General features: G+C 36.7%; 2 protein-coding genes across 2 annotated transcripts; one reads left to right on the top strand and one right to left on the bottom strand.

Moving 5' to 3' along the window:
• The first annotated feature begins 258 nt into the window (after positions 1 to 258).
• LOC127859361 (39S ribosomal protein L43, mitochondrial-like) lies at positions 259 to 10,623 on the top strand. Its single transcript, XM_052396718.1, has 3 exons — positions 259 to 440; positions 8,235 to 8,341; positions 10,193 to 10,623. The coding sequence occupies exons 1-3, from the start codon at positions 310 to 312 to the stop codon at positions 10,546 to 10,548; spliced, it is 594 nt and encodes a 197-aa protein (XP_052252678.1). The 5' UTR covers positions 259 to 309; the 3' UTR covers positions 10,549 to 10,623.
• Positions 10,624 to 18,302: 7,679 nt separating this feature from the next.
• On the bottom strand, positions 18,303 to 20,630 carry LOC127859807 (uncharacterized). The gene has a single exon (XM_052397312.1). It carries the CDS (start codon positions 20,628 to 20,630, stop codon positions 18,303 to 18,305), a length of 2,328 nt encoding a protein of 775 aa, XP_052253272.1.
• Positions 20,631 to 24,138: the final 3,508 nt, after the last annotated feature.

The following is a 24,138-nucleotide window of genomic DNA, read 5'->3' as shown; positions in this document are numbered from 1 at the left end:
GTATAATATGTATTTTGAAGTTTAGTGGCTTACGGTACATGCATTTAATACTAGCTATACTTCATTTAAATATAAATTTCAAAAATCTCTTAACAATTCCCCTATAAAATGCAACTTAAGTCAATTGCTCAAATATGTTTAAACTTGACTTTACCCTATGTTAATTGTTAATTGATCGTGCTTTTTTTTCAATAATATAAGGGTTGGCCCTGGCAGTAAATTGAACATATTTGGTTATGTATAGCCTAACACGGGTAACCGGTAAACCACATGTTCGCAATGTTAATCAAGTAATGTCAATGTCACGAAATGGGCAGCAGCACTATCCCGAGTACTTTTCTCAAGAATATAGCGCAAAATGGCATTGGAAGGCATGTGTGTCAGCTACAACGACTAACACTGAGCTTGTGTAAATCCCATCCTTCAAGCGCAGCGGCGAGGTGTGTTGAATAAGTCGTGTACTTTCTCTTCTTGTTACATATTCGGACATTTTTTTCGGATACATTTGGCTTTAAAGAACATAGAATATAAAAAAAACAGTTAATATACATCTCGTATATTACATTGTTTTCAAATGTTATATATTCTCAAACATCTAAGCAATATTTTTTATTACAGATGTTTTAATAAAAATCCTGCACAATCCACAGTTAAAGCAAAAGCAATCAGGTTTTATCAAATTATAATAGTGGTCATCTGTATTCTCACGATATGCATTCAAGTTAACAATAAAAGCTGAAAAAAATGCTAACTTTATAAACTTAAGAGACTCCTTCGCGAAAATTAACTGATTTCCCGCTGATATCCATCATATTTTTATTAAAATTGCGTGTAAAACCTTTAACTTAAAGACACAGTAGTATCGCCTGTTGCGGTGTTTGAGGGTGCTGGAGGTTTCAGTAAATGACAAATTCGGTAAATTGGATTTATATAGTGAATGCAGTGGAGGTTCAGTTAATTGGTTTTTATAGAGGTGGTATACCTACAATGAAGTGTTAATGACCCGTATTATTGGCTTACAATAACATCAGGGGCATATATTTACAAACTGTGGATTAATTTTGAGTTGAGTAATTAATGCCATGCCTACGGTAAAGAATTAAGGGGCATAAATGAGCTACCTCTGAACTTTTTATAACGAATTCTTTAAGAAATTGTAGGTACCAAACCAAAAAATTATAGATTGAATTTAAAATGTAACTCTATTGAAAGTAAATTTACCATTTAATTAACTCATTACTATTTTTTTTAAATAATTGGTGCTTTTATTTAAATAACATAATAGTAATAATAAATGATGATTTACGACGGAATCAATGTAAGATCTTCAATTAAGTTAAATGCTATTAAAAAAAGGTTCTTGTAAAATATTGTAGACATGATTTATTTAAAATGATTTCAGTTTAAATATAAAGCGTAAAAGTATTTTAGACCACCAAAAAGCACTCAAATTCTCAATATATATATACATGAGGTAGTTTGCCAACATAATGAATATGTTTCCCAGCTCTTGCTACATGGAGACCACCTCTTGTAAGAGCCAAATGTTGAATTTCATATGACATATTACTATACACCATCAGCAGCCGAGCGCAGAATACGCTACAAAAATTGTGGATTGCTTTAAATTAAAGGTCAAATTCCGAGTGCGCTTTATATAAAACAATGTTTTATTATTTCTTTCTGGTTGAGAAAAACACAAGAAAAAATCAATATATAACATATAATACGTGTACATAATTTATAAAAAGAAATATAATGATACGCGTTATGTTTTATAATTTTGTTAAGTGCGTGTGCCATTGAACGTTGAGTTAAGCTAAGAGATGCGAACTAAATTACACATAAGTAAAAACTGATAAAAATGACATCTAACATAACGCCAGCCAGGGCCCTCAACCTATAAAATCTGCCGCCAAATTTCGGCTGCAGTATCACAAATGAAAAGTGTTTTTTTTCCCAAAAAAACAGATTTTTTCCCCCTGCGAAAATGTAAAAAAAATCACAAAAAAGTTTTTTCTCTTATGAAATCCGCATCCGAATTTAATGTCCGAAATTTTCGCAACTGTGGAAAGCGTCTGAATCGTTCAGAACTGTTATTTTTGTTTATGTTTTGTTTCATCGACATTTATTCTAATCAATAAAAGCTTTATTAAAAACTCAGTCTTTAGTTTTCAAAGAATATTTATTTGTACAGTAATTAACAGATAAAGACAAAAGCTTTTTCTGTTACAAAATCCGCATCCGAATTGTATGTCCGAAATGTACGCAACTGCGGAAAGCGTCTGAATCGTTCAGAACTGTTATTTTTGTTTTTGATTTGTTTCATTTACATTTATTCTAGTCAATAAATGCTTTATTCAAAATGCAGTCTTTAGTTTTCAAAGAATATTTATTTGTACAGTAATTTACAGATAAAGACAATCTGGATTAAACATCTTGTTAAGAACTATATCTGAAAGTTAGTACTATGTCGTCATGCATTTCACACTGCTGATACCTGAAAATAATGGCATTCTCATTGAGTTAAGTATTCAATTAAGTGTTGTGGTAAGAAAAAAAAAGCCTACCTACCGACCCACATTTAAATAAGATTACTGTTATGTAGATTGAGTGAAAGTCCACCTTTCTGTTTATAGACAGTCACATATATAGAAATATATATTTATAACAGTTAAACACAGTTGTTGTTGTTTTTATAAAAATTCCCCCATTTCCAAAAAAATTCCCCCTCCTAAGGGCTGCGGACCCTTTCCACCAAAGTAGTGTGAGGGCGCTGCCAGCAGACCAGAATGAATACACTGTGTATTAGCAACCTGCTGTGGTGATCCCTAGCGTATCAGCTTAATACACAGGCTTAATACACAGGCACTTGGCTACTGTATTGGAACAATGGGATTTACGGCCAAAAAAACTGATTTTATTTTTTGCCTGAACAAATCCGTTGAATAAAAAAATACTAAATGATTAACTTTGTAATCCGTTTTATTTACCATATATTATAAATAAGACACATTTAAAACATGGATACAATATATATAGGACATATTTGAATCTTACATTTCATTAAAAAAAATAATAATAAGGGCATAGTCACATATAAATAAGATACATTTATGACACAGTACAATATAAATAAGACACATTAGCATCTTTCAGAGTTTCCTCATGTCTGTTTAATTTAATGTCATTTAATGTGACATTTCAACAATATCAGTCATTCACATAGTTCAATACTCGTCGTCGAGCATATGCGGTGGACCACCGTGGATGGTCCCAGGGCGTTGATGCATGCATCACATGCAATAGCGTGCGCACGAGAAGTGAAGTCAATATTGCAGAAAATACAAGGATGTTTTCAGCCATGATTGTTTGATACAGTATAAAATATCACCTGCATATATACACAATTTAACAATTGAGCAACAACACTTACCTTAATTGCTCGATAACCTGTGAAAACCTTCTCTTCATCCTCCCTTTTATTTTTTATTTGAAAATGATGTGATAATTTTATAATTACCCAATTACATAATTATTTTGTTTATACCACAAATAAACATCCTTTCATATCACCACCAGTTAATTTTTTGTGAACATGATTAAAGAAGGAAAATGTTTGTTTTTTCACAGTTTGAAAGTTACTTGTCGTGTACGTAAAAAATCGGCCACCAGTGTTAAAGGGATCTTTTCACGTTTTGGTAAATTGACAAAATTGAAAAAAGTTGTTTCAGATTCGCAAATTTTCAATTTAGTTATGATATTTGTGAGGAAACAGTAATACTGAACATTTACCATGGTCTAATATGGCCATAATATGAATCTTTTGACGATTTAAAAACCTGAAAATTATAAAGCGTTGCAAAGATTGAATAATTTGGAGAGTTCTGTTGTTGTCGTTTAATTTTGTGAAACTACAAAGATTGCTTATATAAAGTATAAAATACGTCTCTCATACATACTTGGCAGGATGGCCGAGTGGTCTAATTGGTTTTTACTCCAGGACTTCGGGGGTCACTGGTTCGATCCCTGATGTGGGCTACCTATTTTTCCTTTTTTTAAATTTTATTCTTGATTTTTTACAGGAGTTGTTTGGATCCAATGTTTACATTTATCAATATAAAGCATTTAATGACAAACTTCAAAACATGCCAAAATCTGTGAAAAGGCCCCTTTAAAGCATGATCATACATATTTAGATTATTTTTAGAAAAATCAACTTGATAACATACCCCACTCTCAATATTTAACAAATTATAAAGGCATATCAATGTAAAAACTTTTGTATTAAAGTGTGTGTAAATGTCAGAGTTTATGTACGGTATTCTCGACTACCTTATGTGCTGACCTGCTTGTAGGAAAAAGAAGCGAAAATTTTATTCATATAAGAAACAAATATATTAGATTAAATTATTACTACTTTTATCTGATACACTTTAATTAAGTTTTTTCCAACTAATTGTATAAAAACATATATTAAAAACAAAAAAATAATGACCTAAAGATAAACTTTTAATATATAAATTACCTCCCTTGATTAGAATATTAATTGGTTGCAAGCCTGGATATTTTAAATTAACACTTTGCAAACATCTCTAAATTGATAACATCAACTCCTTACATTTTAATCAGATAAATAATTAATGCAAAACAACTCAATTAATGTACAGGCTTATGGACTAAAGGTGCGATGATCCCTATTTATACCAATTTACAGAAACCTCCACGGCATATACTTTATAGATCCAATTTACCGAAATTGTCATTTACCAAAACCTCCATAACTCGTGTTTTACACCATATTGGTATTTTCAATGTAACAAGATCAACAGGCTGTAGATCACTCAATCAGAGTTTGTTTATAATATCTGATAAGAAGTTTCAAGTTTGTAACAGCAAAATCTATAAGAAAACATAAAAATTAATATAAACATGCATATAGTTCAACTGTCATATGAACTTCACCACTGTCATAATACCACTCCTCTGGACAATGGATGCATAATAATAAAGGTGATTCCCCTTCTAAGCAAATAAACATTTGTTAAGTGATGCGTAACAATAGCATGAGCTAGTGAAATTTGATTACTTATGAGGCTCAGAAAACGGAAAAATGTGAGCAGACGAATTGTAAACAAGTTGAGAATTAGGCAAAACACTAAACATTTTAATGAAAATATTGTTTAATTTGGTAAAAACATGTTTTTAACAATTCAACATATATTGGTCATAATTACAGGTAAATCTGTTTTCTGACAGCAAACATAAATTGGGTCACGAATTATGATGTTAACAGCATTTAGTGGCGCAATTGAAATACCGTGGAAATAGCAATACTGCAAGAATACCATGAATGCCAACATTACTGACTAGACCTGTTTGCTGAAGCTAACACTGTAGCCAGAGCCTTAATACTTTTATGTCAAAAACATCGCTTTAAATTCTTGACATGCAGCGACTGAGCATGTTTATTTAATTAAAAAAGTCAAATACAGGAAAAGTTTTCATTATGATATTGATTGCAGTTGTCCTTTTCTATGTGGAAAAAATATAGTGAGTTCACAAAACAGACACCAGTGAGGTTAAACTCCATAAAATTACGTTCAAAACAAAAAAATCTTTTGATACTAAAAGAAGTTTAAAGGTCACATGAGCCTGAAATAAGGGGCAATTATCATTTCACAAATCATTTTGATTTGACAGATTACTGCCACACTTGCTAAGGTTCTTTTTTATACGCCTGTTTTTTCAAAACAAACGCATTATAGATTCACCCTTGGTGGCGGGCAGGTGAGTGGCGTCCACAGCATTGTCTGCTCTCTAATTCAAATAGTTTTCATCCGATCTTCACCAAACTTGGTCAGAAGTTGTATCAAGACAATATCTAGGTCAAGTTAAAATATGGGTTATGGCAGGTCAAAAACTAGGTCATGGGGTCACTTAGTGCATTTCAAGGATTTAGCATGGTGTCCACTCTAATTGAAGTAGTTTTCATCTGATTTTCACCAAATTTGGTCAGAAGCTAGACACTCTCTAGGTCAAATTCGAATATGGGTCATTGCATGTTAAAAACTAGGTCACTGAACACTTAGTGCATTTCAAGGATTTAGCATGGTGTCCGCTCTCTAATTTAAGTAGTTTTCATCTGATCTTCACCAAATTTGGTCAGTAATTGTGTCTAAATGAAATCTAGGTCAAGAACAAATATGGGTCATGCTGAGTCAAAAACTAGGTCATGAGGTCACTTAGTGCATTTCAAGGATTAAGCAAGGTGTCCGTTATGTTGTTATATTGAGCATTGCGTTTATAACGCCTTTAATGAATCATAAGTAAAGCCATTTTTAAATTACTAGATTTTTATTAAAGCACAGCATCAACACTGCAAAGTATCCTATTTTATAAATGGTACAGCCCAGTAAAATCGGGCTGACCATAATATGGCCGTTTTCGACCTTTTTAAAGCAGAGTTTTATGTTAAGCAGTGTGCTCGGGCAATGGTTTTTAACCGAAGTCCTGAGGGTAAACAACCCCATTAGTCAGTAGGTGTCCGCTCTCTAATTGAAGTAGTTTTCATCCGATCTACACCAAATTTGGTCAGACATTGTGTCTAAATGATATCTAGGTTAAGTTAAAATATGGGTCATGCTGGGCAAAAAACTAGGTCACGAGGTCACTTAGTGCATTTCAAGCAATTGGCATAGTGTCCAAAACCTTAAAACGGTAGTATCTTGTGATTGTTTGGCACTCTTGTTTCATTATCATGTTAAAGTACATAATTATGTTATTCATATTAATTCATAAGCAGAAAGTATTGTGTTTTGACTGTAGTTGAAAGTCAAACATTTTTAGCTTGACTATTATATATGAAATATATATAGTGGAGCTATAATCCTACTCACCCCGGCGTCTGCGTGCCGTGCCGTTAGCGTGCAAATGTTAAAGTTTTCGTACTACACCAATTATTTTCATTTTCCCTTGACATATTGCTTTCATATTTTGCATACTTGTTTACCAACATGACCCCAACCTATAAACAAGAGCAGACAACTCTATCAAGCATTTTGTCATAATTATGGCCCCTTTTCCACTTAGAATGTGCAGCAAATGTTAAAGTTTTCGTACTACCCCGTTTATTTTCATTGTCCCTTGACATATTGCTTTCATATTTTGCATACTTGTTAACCAACATCACCCCAACCTATAAACAAGAGCAGACAACTCTATCAAGCATTTTGTCTTAATTATTGCCCCTTTTATACTTAGATAATGCATATTATTGATAAATCTATGTTTGCGTACTACCCCAAATATTTCCTATATCCTTTGACATATTGCTTTTAAATGTTGCATACTTGTTTACCAACATGACCCCAACCTATAAACAAGAGCAGACAACTCTATCAAGCATTTTTTCATTATTATGGCCCCTTTTCCACTTAGATAATTGAACGTTTTGCTTAAATTGCCATTACTTCTTTATTTATGATCACATTTTATTATGACTTTGACAAAACAACACTTACCTGAATACCACAATGGATTCCACCCAAACAATACCCCACGCCCCTACCCAGAATCCCTTCCCCCCCCAACCTCCCCCCCCCCACGCACACACATTTTTTTTTTTAAACATCATCTAATAAATTACCCCCCCCCCCCCCTCATTATGTCCCCTACCCCCCCCCCCCCCCCCAAAAAAAAATTTTTTTTTTCCTTTTTTTATTTTTGAAAGATCGTCTAATAAATGACCACACCCCACATTATACCCCCTCTCAAACCCCCCCCCCCCCCCCCCCCCAAAAAAAAAATAAATAAATAATTTTTTTTTCCTTTTTTTATTTTTGAAAGATCGTCTAATAAATTATTGAATATGAACAATTTCCCCATGATGGCTTACGTTATAATGTCAAGCACTCGAATAGTCGAGTGCGCTGTCCTCTGACAGCTCTTGTTTCAATTCAATTGTATTGACCATAACTCATAGTACAATTATAATCCATTTTATCACAGTCAAAATCATTAAACATTTTTAAAACAATAATTATTTAATTGACATTAACATAAAATTCAAAACATTCATCATTAATATTGCAAAATGAATATACTTCAAGTTCTATACTACATGTATATAATTATCTGTGTGATGAAACTTTCATTCTCCTCTTTCTGAAAATAGCATGACAAAATGGTAGTGTGACGAAACCTCTCTCATTCATTATTTCTGATACTTGCAGGAAGTTTGTTGAAGATGACCTACTGGACTTCACCAAAGGCAATCCAGGCATTGTGTTCTATGTTAAACCCAGGAGACACAGAGCCCCTGTATTAACTGCTGAATTCTGTAAGAAACTTTCTGAATTTTTGCATTTATCTGTCATTTACTTAAAAAAATGTAATTCATAAATATCAACTTATGCCTGGGCACATCAAACCTACTTAATGCCCTTATGTTAAAGCAATTTAAGTCACTTAAATTTTGAAAAATCTGGGCCAACTAGCGGAGTTTTTAGCTCGGCTGTTTTCGGAGAAAACCAGTGGTAGTGTCCTAGTGAGCTCGTCGTCAGCCGTCCGCCGGCGTTGTGCTAAAACCTTTACATTGGCTCTTAAATCAAAGTGCTTCCACCCACAACTTTGAAACTTCATATGTAGATGCACCTTGATGAGTTCTACACGCCACACCCATTTTTGGGGTCACAAGGTCAAAGGTCAAGGTCACTGTGACATCTAAAATAAAAATCTGACAATCTTTCATTTATTAAAAACTGCACCCGCACTCGAGCGTTGGCACCCATTATGCGGTGCTCTTGTTAAGTTCTGGAATACGAATGTGTGAATCAAGCGACAATCTCAGACCCAGCCTCATAAGGTGTGTGGGCATTGGCCATGAAATCTCTTAACCCGTTACCACTTAGATACGTATTTTCACACATTTGTATTCCCACAGAAAGTTAAATTTTATTAGAGACCTTTTATTACTAGATTCAAATTTTAAAAGCTTCATTTCCAACCCTTAGATTCTTATGAGCAGCAAACAGCATTAAACCTGAACAGACTGCGAGTTACTCTCTGGCTGTTCTGGTTTTATGCTGGATGCAAAAGCCATTTTCACTTTGCTTCTTATAGGGAAAAGGGTTAAATCGCCAATCTCGCTCTATCTCAGATTCAAGTAGGGCAGTTGTCAGTTACTGACATAGGAGTGTGCACCTCGTACTGATTAACGAGTTATCTCCGGAAAAGTGTGTGTAAACATCCCTGATATGACTTAAATAATGTTTGAAATAGTGTTAAAAAAAGAGAAAAACAAGCAAAAAAATTTTAAAATCTTGTAATATTTTCTGTTTTATACTATCAAGTTTCAATTTCATGTAGAAGTCATACATTTTGTTCTAAATTACTGATTTATTAGTAGTAACTGTTTTAATTTATATACAAATTAAGAAATTAAAAGTCATCCTGACAATACATTTTTCGCTTTAAAACGAATTTAACCCTTCACCACTTAGATACATATTTTGACGAATTTGTAGTCCCTTAGAAAGTTAAGTTTAATTAAATATCTTTGTTACTAGATTCAAGTTTTTAAGGCTTCATTTCCTAGCGTTAGATACTGAGGAGCAGCAAACAGCATAAAACCTGAACAAACTGCGAGTTACTCGCAGGCTGTTCTGGTTTTATGCTGTTTGCACATGAGTCATATTCAATAAATGCTTCTGAGTGGGAAAGGGTTAAATTAAATTGGTGTAAGAACTTAACACTATTCAGATAATAATGAGTGAAATACCCCTTGACTGAAACAATTATCTGGAAAAATGTAAATGAAAGAATATATGACTAATTTCATAGTGTCATATGGAGTGACTGTCTACCAAATTTTCTAAATTTGGTAAAGGCAACTGTAGATTTTGGCATTTTTTTAATGTGGATAAACTTTTTTTTTTTTAGATTTTTTCCTTTGACACTCCAACCTTTTTTTTATTGCTAAATAATTTTATAAGTGGAGGTCAAGGTTGCTGTTTTTAAAACGAGATATGAAATTGCCACTCATCAGTGTAAAATTGCCACTGTCTCATCTGTGCAAAATTGCCACACATCGGTCATTCTGATCAGCCACATATTATGCAGGACCACTCTGTCTCCTTTGTATTAGAGTAAAAAAAAATGGTGCCAAATGGAGTTTATTTTTGTTTTACAGTAAATGGATACAAAGAGATGATTGATCTGACCCGGTGTACCAAAGAGGAAATTGCTCAGTGGATCGGTCTTATGCGAGGGAGATCAGGTGTTCAGATTATGAGGATAAGGAAAGACTGGCATACCGATACCCCTTCGATTCAAGGAATGTGGAACCCTTTCATGTTCAAAGACACAAAATTAAATGTGACTGACAAAATGGACAAGAGCTTGTCTGAGTACATTTCTAAATACAAGTCAGCTTCTCAGAAACTTATAGAAATGAAGAAACTTCAAAAGCAGCAAAAAGAGCTTGAACAGCCACTGAAAGAAAGCACAAGAGTAATTCAAGAAAAGAAAAAGGCTGCAAGTCACTGAAATAACACTTTGTCCATGTATTCCTTATTTACCAGTATTTAGTTTGAATTAAAATATTATGGCTCTCATTTTAAACGGTATTTTTATGGCCCAATGGTCTACTATCCCTATTTGCCTGTCTGTTCTTCAATCCATCAGTCTGAGTATGAGTAAGGCAAGTTTGGTAAAACATGAATATGACGTCCTACAATTCCTAAATACTTCAACACAACCACACAACTTGACCTCATTTTGACCTGACATTGACCTACTTTTGGACCATTTCAGAAAATCCAATGCACTTAAGTCAGCGTAAGCTTTTATGATCACTCCACCTGTCAAGTTTTAGCTTGTTACTACTCCCAGCAGACCATTTTTTTGCTAAATCTAGATGAAACTTGGGTCAGAATGTTTATCATGAATATATCTTTGCCAAGTACAAGTTTTGGTAAGGTGAATCCAAAAACTACCACTATCACTTACCGGTAGTTTATGAACAACATTAATGGTTCAATTTTGATTTGTTCAGAATATTTACCTTGACTATATCTTAATTATCTGAGAACATGTGTCCAAAAACTAGGTCACCAATGAACATATATTACATACCGGTATATTTATATGAGCTTCTTTTTTTTAAATATTCATTGGGCATAAATCTCAATTTTTAAATAAAAGTAGAAAATGTTAGTTCTTAATAATTAAATTAAAAACGGGGATTTAATTGTTGTAGTTTTCACTTGTTTTTTCTGAAGTTCACATATTTTCAAACCACACAATAGTGTTCGTAGATATAAAATGTATAAGATGAGATCACATCACATGGCTTATTTTGAATGTATGTCATCACCATAAAAATATATGGTAGTAAACAATGGTATGTTAGTATTTGATTATATCCCACTTTTAGAGCAGCGTCATGTGAAAATGGGTCTTATGGCATATGTGGCCAGCATAGCTCAAGGCCAGCCTGGTCATGAGTTATGCTGACCTCCATAAATCAAGGTTTTGTAGTCTCATTATTGGACAAGGTCACTCCTGTTCAGACTGCGTGGATGCGCAGGCTTGGCTGGAGCTGTGCTGGCCTTATATTAAAGCATACCTATATTATCATGACATAGAATTCTATTATTAACCTCAATGGTTATTGTAGACCAATACACTCATATAGACTCTACCAACATCGAAGAGCAAAACGTTCCAGCGGCAGGATTATTATATACATAAAAGACACTATACAAAAAGGAGTTTCATTAGTAAGAAATTGTATAGTATGGCTTAAACCTGATAACACATATTTTAAAAATGATTCCGATATATATTTAGGAGTTATATATATATATTCCACCAGAAAATTAAGCTGTTCATGATATGTATGAGGAAGATATATTCTCAAAATTAGAATCAGATGATACCTTTTTCAATAATAGAGGCAAAGTATTTATTACTGGAGATGAAAACGCCAGGATTGGGCATAAGGCCCATTTTATTATCAATGATTGAAACCTTGGTGATATTGATTTTAGCTCTACTGGCCGAAGGCCTGAAGAGCTTGTGTCATGGCATGGTTTCCGTCGTCCGTCCATGCGTGCGTTAGACTTTTTCTTGTTTACGCGATAAAGTCCACAGTTTTCATCTGATTCTTTTCAAACTTGTTCAGTGTCTTTATATTAATGAGGACTCAAACCCTATTGAAAATGGGTTACATCAGAGTAAAAAGTCCAGAATTATCTCTCCTTGAATTTGAGAAAATTGTGAAATAAGGCTTGTTTACGCAATTAAATCCACAGTTTTCATCCAATCATTTCCCAACTTTCACGGTGTCTTTATCTGAATGATGAGTCAAACCCTATTGAAAATGAGCAATATCGGAGTTATAAGTCCAGAATTATCTCCCCTTGAATTTGAGAAAAAAATGAAAATTTAGTTTTTGTATGTGATAAAGTCCATAATTTTCATCCAATTCTTGGCAAACTTGCACAGTGTCTTTGTATCAATGAGGACTCAAACCCTTTTTATGCCCCCCTTCGAAGAAGAGGAGGTAAATTGTTTAGCACATGTCGGTTGGTCTGTCCGTCCACCAGATGGTTTCCGGATGATAACTCAAGAACGCTTAGGTCTAGGATCATGAAACTTCATAGGTGCATTGATCATGACTGGCAGATGACCCCTATTGATTTTCAGGTCACTAGGTCAAAGGATAAGGTCACAGTGACTCGAAACAGTAAAATGGTTTCCGGATGATAACTCAAGAATGCTTACGCCTGGGATCATGAAACTTCATCAGAATATTGATCATGACTGGCAGATTATCCGTATTTATTTTCAGGTCACTTGGTCAAAGGTCAAGGTCACAGTGACTCAAAACAGTAAAATGGTTTCAGGATGATAACTCAAGAATGCTTACTCCTAGGATCATGAAACTTCATAGGTACATTGATCATGACTGGCAGATGACCCCTATTGATTTTCAGGTCACTAGGTAAAAGGTCAAGGTCACAGTGACACGAAACAGTAAAATGGTTTTCGGATGAAAACTCAAGAATGCTTACGCCTAGGATCATAAAACTTCATAGGTACATTTATCATGACTGGCAGATGACCCCTATTAATTTTCAGGTCACTAGGTCAAAGGTCAAGGTCACAGTGACTCGAAACAGTAAAATGGTTTCCTGATGATAAATCAAGAATAATTAGGCCTTGGATCATGAAACTTCATAGGTACATTCATCATGACTAGCAGAAGACCCCTATTGATTTTCAGGTCACTAGGTCAAAGGTCAAGGTTACAGTGACAAAAACGTATTTATTCAATGGCTGCCACTACAGCTGGCAGCCCATATGGGGGGCATGCATGTTTTACAGACAGCCCTTGTTTAAAAAGAGCAATATCGAAGCAATAAGTCCAGAATGACTTCCCCTTGAACATGAGAAAATTTTAAAATCCCGCTTGTTTACGCAATTAATTCCACAGTTTTCATCCGATTATTTCCAAATTTGCACAGTATCTTTATATCAATGAGGACTTGAACCCTATTGAATATGAGCATTATCGGAGAAATAAGTACACAATAATCTCCCCTTGAATTTGAGAAAATTCTCCTTGTTTGAAAGATTAAGTACACGGTTTCCATCTTATTCTTTCCAAACTTGCACAGTGTTTATACCAGTGGAGCGATTCAGGCCTTCATGGGCCTCTTGTTTAGAAATACACACACCACTCTAACAGTCAGCCTGAAACCGAGGCTCAAACAGATTCAGTGACTATCTTTTAGATTTATGTAAATCTCCTAATATCAGAATAGTAAATGGGAGACGTTTTAGCTCACCTGAGCACAATGTGCTCATGGTGAGCTTTTGTGATCGCCTTTTGTCCGTCGTGCGTTGTGCGGGGTCAACATTTGCCTTGTTAACAAACTAGAGGCCACATTTATTGTCCAATCTTCGAGGAATTTGGTCCAAAGATTGGTCTCAATGGTATCTTGGATTAGATCGAAAATGGTTACATTTGCTTGGAAAACATGGCTGCCAAGGGGCGGGACATTTTTCTTTATATGGCTATAGTAAAACCTTGTTCACACTCTAGAGGCCACAATTATAGTCCAATCTTCATGAAACTTGGTAAGAAGATTATTCCCAATGATATGTTGGACGTGGTTGAAAAACATACCATCAAGGGGGGGGCGGGGCATTTTTCCTAATATGGCTATAGTAAAACCTTGTTTACTCTCTAGAGGCCACATTTATTGTCATATCTTCATGAATTTGGTTAGAAGATTTGTCTCAATAATATCTTGGACGAGTTCCAAAATGGTTACGTTTGCTTTAAAAACATTGCTGCCAAGGGGAGGGGCATTTTTCCTAATATGGCTATATATGGCTGTAGTAAAACCTTGTTAACTCTCAAGAGGCCACGTTTTTTATCCAATCTTGGAGAAACTTGGTCAGAAGATTAATCCCAATGATATCTTGGTAGCGTTCGAAAATGATGCCAGTTGTTTGAAAAACATGGCCGCCAGGGGGCGGGGAAGTTTTCCTGATATGGCTATAGTAAAACCTTGTTAACACTCTAGAGGCCACATTTATTGTCCAATCATCATGAAACTTGGTCTGAAGATTTTTCCCAATCTTATCTTGGATGAGTTTGAAAATGGAAAAGGTTGGTAAAAAAACATTGCCGCACAGGCGGCGGGGCATTTATCCTTATTTAGCTATAGTAAAACCTTCTTAACACTCTAGAGGCCACATTTATTGTCCAATCATCATGAAACTTGGTCAGAAGATTTGTCCCAATGATATCTTGGACATGTTTGAAAATGGTTCGGTTGCTTAAAAAAAACATGGCCACCAGGGGGCGGGGCATTTTTCATTATATGGCAATATATGGCTTTTGTAAAACCTTGTTAACACTCTAGAGGCCACATTAATTGTATGATCTTCATGAAACTTTGTCAGAAGATTCATCCTATGATATCTTGGCCGAGTTTGAAAATGGTTTTGGTTGGTTGAAAAACACTGCCACCAGGGGCCGGGGCATTTTTCTTTATATGGCTCTAGTAAAACCTTGCTTACACTCTACTTAAATATTCTCGAAGTTTAATGTAGTAATATTTATTTCGCAGAAAATTACCTAAGGGAAAAAAAACTGTTCATAGCTTGAATTGATTGAATTCCAATCATGAATGCAAACTTAATTACTCCAACTGACCCTTATCAGCTGCCTGAGCACAAATCAATAAACATCTCTGAGTGAACCGTGTTGTTCTATTTTTAGATCAGCAACTTGATACCTTGTTGTGCTATTTCTTTGATGTTTGACACCATAGACATGAGAAGATATTTTTTTGAGGCACACAGTTTATTGATGAGGTCTGAATTTTTTGTGATTATCAAAGATTTGTGCTTTAAAACGAATTTATTGATTTTTTATTGGAAATATAATTGCAAGGTGAGTCTGAAAATAGTTTATGTTTGTTTCAAACAAAGCTCTCACGGGTGTGGTTGTTTTTTTGTATGTCTACAGTTGTTTATAGTGAAACATTGTAAATACTTTTATTCACATTTTTAGTTCAATCTGAATGACACTAATGTCTTGCTGAGTACAAATGTTATCATATTTTGATTTAGTTTACTAATTAGTTTTAATAATTTAATAATATCATCTTCAAACATGGTGACAATTTTTATGAGCATACTATTGTTTGCTCATTGTGAACTTTTGTGATCACCTTTTATCAATTGTCTGTATTCCGTTGTGCGTCATGAATATTTGCCTTGTTAACACTGTAGAGGCCACATTTATTGTCGGATCTTCATTAAACTTTGTCAGAAGATTTGTCCCAATGATTTTTTGGACAAGAAAAAAAATGGTTCAGGTCTGTTGAAAAACATGGCTTCCGGGGGGCCATTTGTTGTTCATTCTGCATGAAACTTGGTTAGAACATTTGTTATGCCCCCCTTCGAAGAAGAGCGGGTATATTGCTTTGCTCATGTCGGTCGGTTGGTAGGTAGGTCGGTCGGTCGGTCCCTCAACCAGGTGGTTGTCAGACGATAACTCAAGAACGCTTGGGCCTAGGATCATGAAACTTCATAGGTACATTGATCATGACTTGCAGATGACCCCTATTGATTTTGAGGTCACTAGGTCAAAGGTCAAGGTCACGGTGACCCGAAATAGTAAAAATGGTTTCCGGATGATAACTCAAAAACGCATACGCCTAGGATCATGAAACTTCATGGGTAGATTGATCATGACTTGCAGATGACCCCTATTGATTTTGAGGTCACTAGGTCAAAGGTCAAGGTCACAGTGACCCAATATAGTAAAATGGTTTCCGGATGATAACTCAAGAACGCATATGCCTAGGATCATGAAACTTCATGGGTAGATTGATCATGACTCGCAGATGACCCCTATTGATTTTGAGGTCACTAGGTCAAAGGTCAAGGTCACGGTGACCCGAAATAGTAAAATGATTTTCGGATGATAACTCAAGAACGCATATGCCTAGGATCATGAAACTTCATAGATAGATTTATCATGACTCGCAGATGACCCCTATTGATTTTGAGGTCACAAGGTCAAAGGTCAAGGTCACGGTGACCCGAAATAGTAAAATGATTTTCGGATGATAACTCAAGAACGCGTTTGCCTAGGATCATGACACTTCATAGGTACATTGATCGTGACTCGCAGATGACCCCTATTGATTTTGAGGTCACTAGGTCAAAGGTCAAGGTCACAGTGACCCAATATAGTAAAATGGTTTCCGGATGATAACTCAAGAACGCATATGCCTAGGATCATGAAACTTCATGGGTAGATTGATCATGACTCGCAGATGACCCCTATTGATTTTGAGGTCACTAGGTCAAAGGTCAAGGTCACGGTGACCCGAAATAGTAAAATGATTTTCGGATGATAACTCAAGAACGCATATGCCTAGGATCATGAAACTTCATAGGTAGATTTATCATGACTCGCAGATGACCCCTATTGATTTTGAGGTCACAAGGTCAAAGGTCAAGGTCACGGTGACCCGAAATAGTAAAATGATTTTCGGATGATAACTCAAGAACGCGTTTGCCTAGGATCATGACACTTCATAGGTACATTGATCGTGACTCGCAGATGACCACTATTGATTTTCAGGTCACTAGGTCAAAGGTCAAGGTCACAGTGACAAAAAACGTATTCACACAATGGCTGCCAGTACAACGGACAGCCCATATGGGGGGCATGCATGTTTTACAAACAGCCCTTGTTCCATTGATATCTTGGGCTGCAAAGAACAGGAAATTTCTTTTTATCTCAGGTGAGCGACTTAGGGCCTTTCAGGTCTTCTTGTTTAACAATACAATAATGCACTAATTTAATCTATGTGTGTGATATTTTAGCAACTGCACCATCAACACAAAGGTTTTACTAGCAATGTAAGACACAGCGTGGCCTTTACGTACAGATAAATGTATTCCATAGCCCAACAAGGGTGGGAATCACGTGGAAGTCAAGATGGCGACGTCCATGCTCAGAAAGTTAATTTTCGCCATAGTATACCCTTTGTTACTTTTGTTTACTTTTTCAATAACTCTCAATTTCCAGCCATATCAGTAAAAAGATGATTAGCGTATATTTCGTATTAAAATTCGGTGTATATCTCAACTTTAATACCCACGAATTTTCTTGCTGGAGTTGTAATTAGGTCATGATCCCACTAAGAAATTTCACTGCGAGTTAAGTCGATATATACAGTAATCGGGTTATTTTTATTAGCTCACCTGAACACAATGTGCTCATGGTGAGCTTTTGTGATCGCCTTTTGTCTGTAGTGCGTTGTGCAGTGACAACATTTGCCTTGTAAACACTCTAGAGGCCACATTTATTGTCCTATCTTCATGAAACTTGGTGAGAAAATTGGTCTCAATAATATTGTCTTGTGATCGTATAAAAGGAAGAAAACGTTGTGTCTAGTTCTCAATCTATTTCAAATCTCAATGTTTATAAACAACGAACTCACAGTTATGACGTTAACGTAACGTGACGTTCCGCGCAATGGCGCGAAAGCGTCGTAACATGTACAAATTCCCAACATACTCGGGGCCACAAAATGTGAATAAACATATAGAAATACATGAATATGCACTTAAAATATCGAAGCACTAAACAAATAATTTTATAAATTAAACATAAATGTTATATCTGGGACGAAAATACATTTTAAACAAAACGTTCTTAGCACGATTATTGTCTTTCGCAACAAGATTTATCAGTCAATTTATGACACTGTTACGTCTCCGACCTCCAATGGATATAGTTTGGTAATTGGGCGATTCGTAATTCCCCCGTCTGTCCGAATGTTTGCGGCTCGTACTCGTCCATCGTTGCCTTGGATGAGCGCCTCGACCCTTGCCAATTTCCATCGTGACCGTGGACCTTCATCGTGTACCATGACGATGTCGCCGACTTTAATCGTCTGTTCATTACGCCCGGAAATCCGCTGGTTTTCGCGTAAAGCTGTGAGGTATTCTCTTCTCCATCTGCAGCGGAAATCGTCGATGAGTTTTTGCTGCATTCGCGCTCGTTTGGAAATATTCTCTCTGGTGACGATATTTTGAGAATCCAAATCCACGTCACGGCTGAAGGGTAGCACTGTGATTCGGCGACCGGAAACAAGATGATAAGGTGTCAGCGGCTGCAAGTCACTCTGCGCGGTACTGATGTAGGTCAGAGGTCGATCATCTATAACAGCTTCTATTTCAGTGATCACAGTCGATAACGTATGGTAGTCAACGGCTTCTATAAATCCACGTTCTCGCTGTTCATTTATAATATCGTCGTATTTCTGGAACATGTACGGGTCTGTTCGTAGACGATTTATAATGTTCTGCGTACGACTGACGGCTGCATCGTAATTCGTTGGTAAAAGTGGGTGGTCTTTTTTCAATGGCAGTTTAACACTGTATTGGTTATCCTTGTAATATATGCAGGTATCCATATATGTCTGAAGTTCTTTCGGACCGGAAGTCACCTCCACTTCCGGCGTGTTGCCTATGGACTCTAATTTCCGAAATCGCTCGATGTCAACGGTGATCAAAGGTGACGTCATAACGTTCAGCATATGGTGTATTGTCCCTGCGCTTGTATTTGGCAGCGGGCCAGAAAGAAGATACCCAAGTTTTGATTGTACTGCCGTAGGTCCGTTGCCTCTAACAACGTGATTCTGAACTATCTTCCAGTAAGCATCTGCACCAATCAGCATTGCAATATCAAACGTCTCATGAGCAGTAACTGGGTGTGCTAATTTTAAACCTCGTAGGTATGATAGGGACGTGATGTTTTTCTGCAGATTCTGAAGCGGGACGGCTATGGTGGACGTAATTAGGACGTCAATCGGGATCCGTTCCTTCCAGTCAGTGATAACGTGCACTGTGGCGGTTTTCATTATCTGCACATTTTGAGATGAATGACCAAATGCTGCCAAGTAGATTGTCTCTGTACCAGTCTCTTTAACATTTAATTCATTCGCAAGTTTCTCTGTGATAAAAGATCTCTGAGCACCTTCATCGAACAAGATATTTGCTTCAATAATACAGTTGTCGGAACTTACTTTGCCAACGGCGGTCTTCAGGAGAACATTAGATCTTGCCTGTGTGGAAGAATGAAGAATTGTATGTGCCGTAGCGCTGCCTTGGAATGGAGAGGCATCAGGATTCAGGGAAGAGTGCGTATTCCTCTGCTCACAGATGGCGGTATGATGTTTTCGCTGACAGTTGCGACATCTGTTGTGGGATTTACACAATGCTACTTGGTGTGAGTTTGACAGACAGTTGAAACACAATTTCTTCTGTTTAACAATTTGAACCCTGTCGTTGGTTGTCTTGTTACAATTTGTTGCAAAATGTTCTCCATCGCAGAAATGACAGGTCACCTTCCGATGTTTAATGTCTTCGTTTGATCTTGACGGCATGAGTTTTTTCCTCGGACATCTACTTCCGGTATGGAATGACGCAGTCGGCATATGTGCGCCGTAAACCGGAAGTTCCCGTGTGTCGCCTTCTCGCATGATGGCAATCTCTTTCTCGATGGCACATCTTAGGTCGGGAAGCTTCCAGCGATTGGTCCCATGATCACGTGCCATACTTTGACGTACTGCGGTCGGTAACTTGTCTCTTATGATAGGCACCAACAGATTCCCATATGTCTCTTGGCACTCTTCTAGTGATTCTAATCCTCTTATGCTGGTCTCTAGTCTATCATAAAATGCTTGAAGACTATCAGGAGTGTTCTTTGGTGGATCTAATTGGATCAGCGATTGCATCAGCGCCTCTACTATCTTTTCTGGCTGTCCGAATCGTTGTTTTAGTAGCTCGATAGCTTTCATATAGTTCACGTTTGTTAACTGGAATCCCGCTATACATGAACTCGCTGCGCCATGAACTAATGCACGAAGATATGCAAATTTCTGCACGTCTGATAGTGCCTGGTTTTGGTGTACAGAACATTCGAAACTGTCCCAGAACGTCTGCCACTCTACTATATCCCCGTGGAACGACGGCAGAAATAATTTTGGCAACTTTTGAAACGAAACACTCTGGTTGGTCATCTTCTTCGTGGTAGATACCTCAAGTGTGTGCCGATTCAATTCCGGAAGACCCGGCTGTATTTCGTCTAATGCGCAAACAATGTCTTTATCGGGTTCCGGTTGCCCACTGTTGTTTTCGTCTTATGAAACGTTCGATGTAATTTCTTTTTTGTTTCCGATACGTTTATTCAGATTATCTCTAAGTCTTTGTATCTTTTACTCTAGGTCGAATGAATATGATTTTCCCTCGACCAGTTCCGATGATAAATCTTCGATATCGTTATGGTTGACGATCTTATCGTTCAGCGTTCTCACTTCTTCTGCTTCTTCCACAATCATGTGAAGTAATCTCTCGTACTCTGATGTCGTTAACTCGGTTGAGTCGAATCTCTCAAGTTCTCTGGATATAAGGCAACGATGACCGTCGCGCATCGCAATGAGCTTGTTCAGCTGCATATTTCGACTCTTGACTAGTTTGTCACGGCACCAAAATGTCTTGTGATCGTATAAAAGGAAGAAAACGTTGTGTCTAGTTCTCAATCTATTTCAAATCTCAATGTATAAAAACAACGAACTCACAGTTATGACATTAACGTAACGCGACGTTTCGCGCAATGGAAGCGTCGTAACATGTACAAATTCCCAACAAATATCTTGGATGGGTTCGATAATGGTTACATTTGCTTGATAAACATGTCTGCCAAGGGGCGGGGCATTTTTAACTCACCATGAGCACATTTTTTAGCTCACCTAAGCACAATGTGCTCATGGTGAGCTTTTGTGATTGCCTTTTTTCGGTCGTGCGGCGTACGGCGTCAACATTTGCTTTGTTTCAACTCTAGAGGCCACATTTATTGTCCAATCTTCATGAAATTTGGTCAGATGATTGGTCTAAATGATATCTTGGATGAGTTCGAAAATGGATACGTTTGCTTGAAAAACATGGCTTCCAAGGGGCGGGGCATTTTTCCTTATATGGCTATATATGGCTATACTTAAACCTTGTTAACACTCTGGAGGCCACATTTATTGTCCAATGTTCATGAAACTTGGTAAGATGATTCATCCCAATAATATATTGGACGAGTTCGAAAATGATTCCAGTTGGTTGAACAACATGGGCGCCAGGGGGCGGGGCATTTTTCCTTATATGGCTTTATTAAAACCATATTATAACTCTAGAGGCCACATTTATTATCCAATCTTCATGAAATTTGGTCAGAAGATTGGTCTTAATGATATCTTTGATGAGTTTGAAAATGGTTAAGTTTGCTTGAAAAACATGACTGCCAAGGGGCGGGAAATTCTTCCTTATATGGCTATATATGACTAGAGTAAAACCTTGTTAACACTCTAGAGGCCATATTAATTGTCCAATCTTAATGAAACTTGGTCAGATTCATCTCAATAATATCTTAGACGAGTTTGAAAATGATGCCAGTTGTTTGTGAAAACCATGGCCGCCAGGGGGCGGGGCATTTTTCCTTATATGGCTGTAGTAAAACCTTGTTAACACTCTAAGGCCACATTTATTGTCCGATCTTCATGAAACTTGGTCAGAAGATTTATCTCAATAATATGTTGGACGAGTTCGAAAATGATGCCAGTTGGTTGAAAAGCATGGCCGCCAGGGAGCGGGGCATTTTTTATTATATGGCTGTAGTAAAACCTTATTATAACTCTAGAGGCCACATTTATTATCCAATCTTCATGAAATTTGGTCAGAATATTGGTCTTAATGATATATTGGATGAGTTTGAAAATGGTTACGTTTGCTTGAAAAACATGACTGCCAAGGGGCGGGGAATTCTTCCTTATATGGCTATATATGACTAGAGTAAAACCTTGTTAACACTCTAGAGGCCATATAAATTGTCCAATCTTAATGAAACTTGGTCAGATTCATCTCAATAATATCTTGGACGCGTTTGAAAATGATGCCAGTTGTTTGAAAAACATGGCCGCCACGGGGCGGGGCATTTTTCCTTATATGGCTATAGTAAAACCTTGTTAACACTCTAGACGCCACATTTATTGTCCGATCTTCATGAAACTTGGTCAGAAGATTTATCCCAATAATATGTTGGACGAGTTCGAAAATGATGCCAGTTGGTTGAAAAGCATGGCCGCCTGGGAGCGGGTCATTTTTCATTATATGGCTTTAGTAAAACCTTGTTAACACTCTAGAGGCCACTTTTTTTTTTCGATCTTCATGAAACTTGGTCAGAAGATTTGTCCCAATGATGTATTGGATGGGTTCAAAAATGGTATCGGTTGCTTTAAAAAAATGGCCGCCAGGGAGCGGGGCATTTTTTGCATATATGGCTTTACTAAAACCTTGTTAACACACTAGATGCCACATTTATTGTCCAATCTTCATACAAGTTGTTAAGAAGATTGGTCTCAATGATATCTTGGATGAGTTTGAAAATGGTTACGTTTGCTTGAAAAACGTGGCTGCTAAGGATCGGGGCATTTTTCCTAATATGGCTATAGTACAATTTTGTTAACACTCTAGAGGCCAAATTTATTGTCTGATCTTCATGAAACTTGGTCAGAAGATTTATCCCAATAATATCTTGGACGAGTTCAAAAATGATGCCGGTCGGTTGAAACATATGGCTGCAAGGGGGCGGAGCATTTTTCCTTAATTGAATGTGGTAAAACCTTGTTAATATTCTAGAGGCCACATTTATCTTCCGATCTTCATGAAACTTGGTAAGAAGATTTATCCCAATGATATCTTAGATGAGTTCGAAAATGGTTTCGGTTGCTTTAAAAACATGGCCACCAGGTAGCGGGGCATTTTTACCTAATATGGCTATATATGGCTTTAGTTAAACCTTATTAACACTCTAGAGGCTACATTTATTGTCCGATCATCATGAAACATGGTCAGACTATTTGTCCCAATGATATCTTGGATGAGTTCGAAAACGGTTCCGGTTGGTTGATAAACATGGGCGCCAGGGGGCGGGGCATTTTTCCTTATATGGCTTTATTAAAACCATATTATAACTCTAGAGGCCACATTTATTATCCAATCTTCATGAAATTTGGTCAGAAGATTGGTCTTAATGATATCTTTGATGAGTTTGAAAATGGTTAAGTTTGCTTGAAAAACATGACTGCCAAGGGGCGGGAAATTCTTCCTTATATGGCTATATATGACTAGAGTAAAACCTTGTTAACACTCTAGAGGCCATATTAATTGTCCAATCTTAATGAAACTTGGTCAGATTCATCTCAATAATATCTTAGACGAGTTTGAAAATGATGCCAGTTGTTTGAAAACCATGGCCGCCAGGGGGCGGGGCATTTTTCCTTATATGGCTGTAGTAAAACCTTGTTAACACTCTAAGGCCACATTTATTGTCCGATCTTCATGAAACTTGGTCAGAAGATTTATCCCAATAATATGTTGGACGAGTTCGAAAATGATGCCAGTTGGTTGAAAAGCATGGCCGCCAGGGAGCGGGGCATTTTTTATTATATGGCTGTAGTAAAACCTTATTATAACTCTAGAGGC

This window comes from Dreissena polymorpha, chromosome 15 (genome assembly GCF_020536995.1).
Source record: "Dreissena polymorpha isolate Duluth1 chromosome 15, UMN_Dpol_1.0, whole genome shotgun sequence".
In the NCBI taxonomy this organism is placed as follows: domain Eukaryota; kingdom Metazoa; phylum Mollusca; class Bivalvia; order Myida; family Dreissenidae; genus Dreissena; species Dreissena polymorpha.
Note: the sequence above shows the minus strand (reverse complement) of the source record. Positions and strands in the feature narration are given on the sequence as shown.

Coding starts and splice junctions, on each gene's coding strand:
- LOC127859361 (XM_052396718.1), top strand. CDS start 310: ATGGGCAGCAGCACTATCCCGAGTACTTTTCTCAAGAATATAGCGCAA. Junction 441..8,234: donor CCTTCAAGCGCAGCGGCGAG/GTGTGTTGAATA, acceptor TGATACTTGCAG/GAAGTTTGTTGAAGATGACC. Junction 8,342..10,192: donor TGTATTAACTGCTGAATTCT/GTAAGAAACTTT, acceptor TTTGTTTTACAG/TAAATGGATACAAAGAGATG.
- LOC127859807 (XM_052397312.1), bottom strand. CDS start 20,630: ATGACCAACCAGAGTGTTTCGTTTCAAAAGTTGCCAAAATTATTTCTG.